General features: G+C 39.0%; 1 protein-coding gene across 1 annotated transcript; it reads right to left on the bottom strand.

The window, feature by feature from the left end:
- Nucleotides 1-839: 839 nt before the first annotated feature.
- dbpb (D site albumin promoter binding protein b) lies at nucleotides 840-9,012 on the bottom strand. Its single transcript, XM_055164158.1, has 5 exons — nucleotides 8,474-9,012; nucleotides 8,049-8,321; nucleotides 6,931-7,383; nucleotides 3,753-4,009; nucleotides 840-2,745 (listed from the first exon to the last, which is right to left on the bottom strand). Exons 2-5 carry the CDS (start codon nucleotides 8,227-8,229, stop codon nucleotides 2,530-2,532), a joined length of 1,107 nt encoding a protein of 368 aa, XP_055020133.1. The 5' UTR covers nucleotides 8,230-8,321; nucleotides 8,474-9,012; the 3' UTR covers nucleotides 840-2,529.
- Between the last annotated feature and the right edge of the window lie 357 nt (nucleotides 9,013-9,369).

The following is a 9,369-nucleotide window of genomic DNA, read 5'->3' as shown; positions in this document are numbered from 1 at the left end:
AAAGATTTGGCTTTCTGAGTTAGATCTAAATCAAGTATAACAGGACTATTCCAGGTCTAAAATGGTGCTAAACCAGGTCTAAAAGTGGACTACATGATTCCACTGTAATTCTAAACAAGAAGTTATACAAAGGAGGACACAAAAGTGGATAAAATGAACACGAAGTTAGACAAACCCACAAACTGAAGAGCTGTCCAAGTACCACCTGAAGGAGCTGGACCACAATATGAGAAGCACTGGTACAGATCATTCTTTTATACACACCCAGATTAATAAAATAGTTCAAAGATGAGTCAACATATTTAAAACTGTAGTCTGAATATTTGCTGGGCTTTGGCCAATCAGTACTGGTATGTGCGTTTGTACAGAAAGAAAAAGGCAGTGAGACTGCCCTGTATTGAGATGACTGAGACTTGTGCTGTTTTCAGTTTCAGTAAGTCGTGATTTTCAATTTAGTAAAGTACAATCAGCCTATATTAAGACAATGGCACTCTATTATTAGAAGTATTAGTATCAGTATTAATTTAGTTACAATTACATTATTACAAAACTACATTACAACTACATTAGGGCTGTAGTCGACTCAAGAGACTTAGTCGACTTAAGACGTGCCGTTAATTTGATTTACTAAGCAAATACTACAACCAAAGTACTCTGAGAAGAAAAGTACAAAGTTAAATGGATATTTGTTTTTGAATTGAACTGAAATGAATAACATGTTTAAAATCTACTCAAAAAGGTACGTTATAAATTACAGTAATGTGAACATTCGTAATTAGTTATTTTCCACTCTGCACTGCTTGTGATTCTTTCCACCCTGTAAATAAAACCAACTCCAGTGAATGAGAACAATCTTTTATTGGTGTTTTTAGGGAAAATCTGAACTACATCCAGATGCCCAGTATTACACGGACTGGGCACCACTGACACCACTGATACAGCAGGACAGTTGTAGTTCAATTAGAGATCACAACAAGAGTCATCATCAACCACATCTGTGAGGACATGAGAGGCTGGATCCTGCAGGGGGGGCCAACGATCACTGGATGAGGGCTGAGGGAAAACAAATCTGATAGTGTGCACGTGCATACTCCATACACGACCAACGAAAGTCTCAAACTAGTGCCACGTGTGTCACCATCCTGGGTGGCAAAGTACTGAATGTTTAGGTAAGTTACGTTAGGAATACACCAAAGAATATGAACTTTCCCATTTAAAGTCTTTCTGCAGATCTGGTTTGCAATCCTAAGAAAGAAAAGGCTAATACAGAATAGCAACATTTAAAAGGGAACTTAATTAACCATAACAATGATATTAGCAGTAATTGTTCAACATAGGGATTCAAATCACACATCCCTCCCACTGAACATGACATAGTGTACCAGGCCCTGTGCAGGTCAAGCTTATACATACAGTATAAAGTATATATCAATTACAATGTACTGAAAAAATAGCTTTATAGGTAGCAACAAGCTGTGGAACAATAGTATAGGAACTTTTGGCTTTAGTCTCTCACAGGAATTTGAGAATTGAAGTCTATTCCAGTCGCCGGGAAGAATAAACCCAGGTCTTGGAATATAAATATACAGAAAGAGTAGGCCCAAAATACACACAATATTCAATCTCATGTAGATAATTAAAACAGTAAAAATCCGTAAATGGAAAATCAGGATTGCAGAAATTGATACAACACTGACAAACCCTTAAACCAAAAAAACAATGGGGAAAGAGCATCAAGAAACTGAAAATTGTATATGGACTAAAATCAGGGGAATCTCAACAGGTTTTATGTTTGAGATACAAGAATTATAAGTAATATTGGATTTAAAATGTACCACTCTTGAATAAAATTATTTGTAAATGTTGTTATGAGTTGGTGGTTAAAATTTAATGACAAAAACACTGACTGGTCAATCTAATAATATAATAGTGTTGGATTGTACACACAACATCTCCCCTTGCCAAAACACACTCAATCCAGATGACAGGAAAGGAGCAAGAAAAGTTAAGTGCTTACGTCAAATCAACAAAATGTGCATCTAAACAGTTTAAACATCATTTTGCTGTCTATATTACAAATGTTAATTGCATCCTCAACCCTGCCGTAGCCTTCTGACTCACAAAGAATGTTCCAAAATACACTCCATGGCTAATCAGCTCCTGAATCAACTATACTAAAAGATATTTACCGTAGTATATCCCTCACTATGCCCCCGTCATGTAGAAAATATACAAAATTACTCTTCAAATTGGCTCTCCCGCTAATTATTCTGAAGTATTATAAAAATATACATTTTCCAATAACAAAACTCTTAAAAGTCACATCTTTCACCGGTTAAATTATTCTTTCTATCTGTTTGCGTTTTTAAGAGTTGACAAAACAAGACACCTGAGCTTCAATAAATGATCTCCTCTGATACATTCAACATCTTCATCATCATCATCCCCTCATTTATTAGTCCATTGATTCACCAAAGTATAATGTTCCAGACTGAATCAAGCTTGTTCCTGCTCCTGTTGTAGCACCTCTCACTGGTCGGCCAGGCGGTTCTCGTATTTGCTGAGGATGTTGCGGCAGCGGCCGAGCTCTTTCCGCATCTCTGCCACCTCTTGTCTGAGCGCGGCGTTTTCCCTCTCCAGGTACGCGGCACGCACAGATATCTGATTCTCTTTCAGGCGCCGGGCATCTCGGGAACGCTTGGCCGCTTCGTTGTTTTTGTATCGCCTGGTCCAGTACTTCTCATCCTGAAAAAAAAAATACACAATTTGATGTAGATTCATTTCGTAAACAGCTATAGTCAATATCAGGGGCGATGATTTGACAAAAACTGTATCATGATATTTTTTTTTTCCTTTTTTTCCCCCCATATTCATATTTTTCTAATTTTTTTCTTATTTTAAAAAAACTTACAGACTTTTAATTATTGCCATATAATATATATAAAAAAGTCAAATTTCTTCCTCCAAAGTCTGAATCACATGATTTCACTGACAGAAGATTGGCTATAGACCTCTTGATTAAAAAGGTCCAGGCTAATCACTGACGATTACAAGTTACTGAATCTCTTTCCTGATTAAAATTTGATTAATTGCACAGCTCTAATCAATATAATCAAGAATATAACTACTTACTACTCAGTACTATGCAAGTATGTAATGGCCACAAAATGTACCAATGATTAAACGTTCATTTCACCATGAGTTAACTTTTTAATAGTTTAGTTAACTGAAAATGATTATTATCTCTTAAATGGCTTACACTGAAAGTTTTTTCCATTATTAGTTATTTTATACTATAAGATAATAATACACTGACTTATACCTAATTAATTACCATAATACTTGCATAAGGTGTATAAGGTGCAATATGTTAATTTTCTGGTGGAAGTCAGTCAGAGATGTTACTGCTTTACTGGGAATGTTCCTCAGTATATCATTAAACATATCTATTTTCCATTTATTCATTAATTTCTTTTTACTATTACCTTATAAAATCAACTTTCCACACATTTGACCTGTAACATGGCCTGGTGGAATAATATTCTTAGCAAAGTAATAACATCTCCATGGAGACGATCGTTGACATTTATTTTAATAAGAGGATAAACCCCTTCAGATGAAGCATCTCATTTTTGAGGGGGTCCTCCACATAGAGTCCTTATACTGACAATCGGGAAACTTGAAACTTTATTTTACCTAATAAGAATAACAATAAAATGTCAATAGAAATAATGAAGACCCTTTATGCTTACCTTTAGGTTATCTGGCACCAAGATCTTGCGGGCCTTCTTGATCATCGGCTGTGGCTTAAGCTCCTCTTCGCTGAACGAATGCCTCCGTGGGTCAAAGGACTGCTGTGAGCCTTCGGACATGTCCATCTCTGAGCCCTCCATGTCGAACATCCCCATCACATCCGGCCCGCTCCCCGTGGGCGTCAGGAGAGGGGGGCATGAGGAGGAAGAGGAGGAGGAGGGGGACTCACACGATTCACCAATACTGGACTGGCTCCCTAAGAATCACAAACAAAAAAAAATACACACAATACATCAACTTCAAGTGCATATGACAGACTAAAGGACTTTTTCACTAAAACATGGTGAATATTATAGTAGTATTTAAGATTTTACCACAAATCTTGCCTAGTTTTGTTTTAGTTTATAATTTTACGTGGACACAGGCTGCAGATATGACATAAAGGCAATTCTAGTTCTGTTACCTAGCAACTGTAATGTTAACAAGGATAGTTATGATTAGACTAATAAAAATAGATAACACCATTATTTTGTTGAAGGTTTAAACTGTCAAAAATAAGCTGTGTCCCTACATTTAGGATCGAATTTTTCGATGTTGATGAGATAAGAATTAAGAGATTAAGTTTTAGAACACAGTGCTACTTCCTGTGTTTTTGCACTTTTGTACTTTTTGCTAATTTTTCCACCAACTACCACTGAATGGATGTAAAACTATGATAAATATTTACCACAGTCAGGTACTACCTCACCGAACCAAGTAATCATTAGACTATGCACTGTAACTATACACTTTAACTCAAGACTTATACTGAGGTTTGACCAGTAGGTGGCAGCAGAGGGTTGCTTCTTTCTCAAGGAGCAACAAACAACATTCCTCTGCCCCAACCATGGTCTTAACTGATTGAAAAAACTGAGGACATTTCCAAAACAGTCCTAAAAAAGAAACCACATGAAAATAGAGGCTTAGATGTTAATGTGTGATACTAATGTGCTATTAGTAAATCTTAACGTTATGCAATTCAATCATAACCGTAAAACTCTGTTTACAGGAAAAGCACAACTATTTCATATTATCAAATTTTCTGCTTTAGGATTTGACGTGTTAAGTAACCATTTTCAGGACATGCAAAGTTACATTCAGAACTTATTTTAACATACACAAGACTGAACACATACAAGACATATATGGGATAATGTTATGTAACGTCTTCCCCTCCCCTTTAAACCAGTTCCTGCAAGTGAGGCCAGTATAGGGCTATACATTAGAGAACTGTATGCAACGGAGTGTCTTAACCAACCAGCTCCTCATCTCTCCTATATATGATTTTGACTGTAGCTTTGGTGACTGTGTGTGGCCTGGCCGTAGCCTTTACACACCCTCCTTTGGTTTATACTTTTCAAACACACTTTCTGAATCATAACCTCAAAATAGCAAAGTAATGTCATATGTACACAGGCTGACAATGGCAATGCACAGCAATCACAGTCCCTTGCAACTTGTGTGTTCTGTAGTTTACAATCAGAACAAGCTAAATATTACGTTTATGAGTGATTTGGAAACTAATAAAAGCGTATAGCTCATTTTGAAACTATATTTAAGGTGCAAAAATGTAGCTATTTCCTATTATTACAGGGAAAACAAAGTGTACTGTCAAATTGCCACCTTATAACAGGTCACAAGCTTCAGTAAATGAGGTAGCATTGTATCACATGAGTAATATCTGCATAACAATGGCTGTCACACAAAAAGAAAACACAAGGTTCCAAACCAGTCAACAAATTCCCACAATTGGAAAGGACCATGTCTCTGTAACTGACAAATGGATTACACAGTATCCAACATTTCCCAAAAATCAAACACAGCTATGTCTGCTCTGTCCACTTCCACCTCTCTGTGTAACACCAAACCAGAACACTTCAATTATTTATATCGCGTAAAGGGCCTAAACTAACTAGTGTAAGCAGCTCAGACTGGCTTATGTGTGCAGACTGCAGGATCCATTTCATATAGTCTTGTGTTTTTTTAAGCTAGAAAAACACAGAACTTCATCACATGTCAAATAACCTTTAGAATAACCTTTCCCAAGAAACCAACTTTCTAAATTCTACATTATTATAGGAAGAAATAGAAGTGATAATAACAATAAAGTAATAATAAGGTCTAATAGGCTTAGTAAATAGGATTTTTGGACATATATTATTGACAATTATAAATATTTTCTACTGTAGTTTTCATTTTATTGTCTGTTTTGTCATAAATGTTTATAAATGTGGGTCCAGATAGTGTTGATATTTGCCTCTTGACAAGACTTCCCTTGAAAATAGATCTTAATATAGCTTTTCTGGGTAAATAATAATTAAATCAACAATCAGTAAGATATTAAATGATGGTAATAGTCCTGTAATGAGTGTATTGAAATCATTAGTGTGCAGTCCAGGAGCTGCAAAAACCAGCTTCTTCCTGTTTCTGTATTCATCTCTCTCCCTGTACACTCCTCCCTCTCGCCCCGTAGCCCCGCCCCTGTTCCCTGGCTCTCCTCCGCACGTGTCCCGACGCGTGCACATGGCTGTGGCGTGTGAAGCAGGGAGAGATTTAAAGACACGCAACTCAACACACTCTAGCCTCTCTCTCTCTTGGCAATGTTTTGATTCGGCCAGCACAATATTAATAATTGCCTTTCGCTTGCCTAGAAGTGATTAGATAGCAAAGGCCAAAGTAAAAACAAAACTTTGGTCCTATAAACACGGCCTCAAGTGGTTTGTTGATGTGTCTGAAATTCTAATGATTTAACTTTTATATTAGAACCATACAGTTTAGATTTGACTAAGCAAAAAAAATTCCAAGGATTTCAGGCACGTTCAAAGGGAGCGATAATATATTGGCTTGTCATGTTTTTAAACTCACAGCAGTGGTAAATTGCTGAATCATTATTTTGCTGGAACGACCACATAACCTTGATTGTGGCTGAACTTTTATTGAGTTTGGGGCCCTGCTGGTTTTCGTATCAGCCACAGGGAACAGCATGTCTCTTTTGGTTTGTCAACTTCACCAGAATTTTCATTGTTTTGTGTTGGAGGAACCTTGGTTTGAATGCCCAGCTCTGTGCTTGCCTTAGTCATTTCTTAGCCTTCTGTTGAAGCAGTCAGGTAGAAAATGGTGGCTGTAAATGTAACTCACCATGCAAACAGTCGCCGCTTCCTCCGGTGACACCTTGGGCGACTTCCAGGCCGATGAGAGAGGGTGAAGACGAGGGGTGAGATGAGGGTGAGGAGGACGTGGAGCAAGGAGGGGAGGAGGGCGGTAGGCACTGGGAACTCTGATTGGGCACAGCTGATTGGGGACTTTGCGATGGTATTTGAGCAGCACTGGAGCTATTGTTGTTGCTGTGCCCGCTCCCCATCCCGTTTTCGGTCAAAAACTCCTCTAAGTCCATGTACTGAAGCTGAAAGAGGCCCCCATCGGCAGGCAGCGTGCGATCCCACAAGAGAGGCCCCAAGAACTGGTTGAAATTTCCACCTCCTCCTCCACCTCCTCCACAGCTATTACTGTTGTTATTACTGCCAGATAGTCCACTTCCACTCCTCATACTGCACAACGAATCCACATCCAATTCCAGTGATCTGTCTTTATCTGTAAAAACAACACAATGTTTAGATATGAAATGTAACTTCATAATCTATTGCATGGAAACAGGTGGATGTCCCTTTCTGTCTTATGCAGATTCACAGATGGGCCAGATGGAAGCTAAACTGTGGAATTAAACAAAAGCTGGGACCGTGCTGCATATGTCAAGATTTGAGAAAACTGCAAAAGTACTCAAACACGTGCCTGTAGACGAGCACTGAAGAAGACATAATCTGAAAACTAATTACAACATAAACTATCAGAATCCACCAATCACAGGATGAAGCTGGTTTGATTGCAGTACAAAAGTGCTCTGGCTACCACTATGTTATAGCCTGTGTAACTAATCAATTTTTAATCAAGATTGAGATCCTGTCACCTCTAATTATCAAGTGCTTGAGTGTTTTTAATCAAGTGGTCCACAGATAATCTATCATTAAAAGCATGTGGTTTTGAAGAAGAGTTGAGACAATTTGATAAATCAGAAAATATGTACTGAGAGTTATTTTTATAATACAAAAATAAACTGAAACCAAATAATAGATTGTTACATATGAGGAATAAATCATGACTCATTTTTTGGCATATCGCCCAGCCCTAATGGTATGCCATAGTAATAATAAAAACGCCTAAACCAGTATTCTAAAAAATGAAGCTGTTGTTGTAATTACCCTTCGAGTCACATGGGGTCTTGATGCGCTGGTCTCCCTTCATGGGGTGTTGCAAGAGAGATTTGAGTCCTGCCATGGAGTTGAGCTGGCCACCTGCAGGTTGAGAACAACTTCCAAACTGCGGGCTTGCACCAGCGGGGAGGTCTGGCGTGGGGGGGAGCTGCGCGAGCTGCCTGGACATCCTCTGGGCAGATGGGCCGCAGATATGGACACCTGGAGCACTTCAAGAGGCGAGGCAAACTTACTGGAGAATCTACCAATAGGACAAGTACGCTGTGTGTGCAGGGCAAGCGAAAGGGGAGGGGGTGGTGAGAGGGAAAAAGATCAATTTGAGCGTACATGGAAAATACAGTGAAATGAAATAAGCATAAGACTACGTTAATGACGCAGTTATAAAGTACAGATATATAATAAACGCTGTTTACCTTTGAAGAGTGTAGCTTTAGCGCTTTGTAGAAATACTTTTATCCGTGTGTTCCATGGCAGCAGAGTTCAAAGTGTTGTGCAGATTATTCCCCGTGCGCGGTGGTGGGAGGGACTGTCACACCAGAAGTGTCCATAATAAACGGAACAGCAGTAAAATGCAATAAAAGATGTGCAAAAATACACGAACCAATGCTGCAAAATTGATCTGGTAGTGAACACGTTGAATACGATCCTCTAAAACGTTTGGAAAATTGACTATTTAAAAACAAACTAATGAAAAAGAACTGCGCAAGTAAAGTCATACCACGAGAGCAGTGGCCGTGCTGGTCAAATGACAAGTTGTATTGGTGCTGCTCCTGTGCTGTCGCGCTTTGCAGAGCGCCGAGGGAGGAGGGGTCGTTTCCTCTTTCTGTCTGTACTTTTTTGCATCCGGTGGATCCGGTCACGGGCGCAAGGGCTCGAGTTTGTGGTGAGGCCGCGTTTGAGCGTCCTCTCAGCACAGAGCCTCAGCTGGAGCGGACACGGGCACAGCGCCTGACGTCACGGCCCGCGGAACAAGCGGCGAGCGCGAGAGGGGCGGGGCTAAGGGATTATTATTTATGGGACACACCTACCCCTCGTGCCACACCTCGAGGAGCAGGCTGTTTGTTTAGTCTGACAGGGACAAACTCTATCTGCAACTGGTTTCATGTCAAGAGCACAGAGGCCCGCCATCAAATCTGTGTTTATGATAAAGACTTGATATTACACTCCAACTTATTATAATCATGATAAGACACTAACTGTAGAGTTGGCATGTTCTTCTTAAATTACATCTTACATTTTAAAGTGTTTCATTATTTTATTAGCTTAGGAGCTAGTGAAATAGCTTCAGTACTTTTTGGTAATCCAATAA

The sequence above is a fragment of the Boleophthalmus pectinirostris genome, unplaced genomic scaffold (assembly GCF_026225935.1).
Source record: "Boleophthalmus pectinirostris isolate CB_2022bp ecotype Guang Dong unplaced genomic scaffold, ASM2622593v1 HiC_scaffold_6, whole genome shotgun sequence".
NCBI lineage: Eukaryota > Metazoa > Chordata > Actinopteri > Gobiiformes > Gobiidae > Boleophthalmus > Boleophthalmus pectinirostris.
Note: the sequence above shows the minus strand (reverse complement) of the source record. Positions and strands in the feature narration are given on the sequence as shown.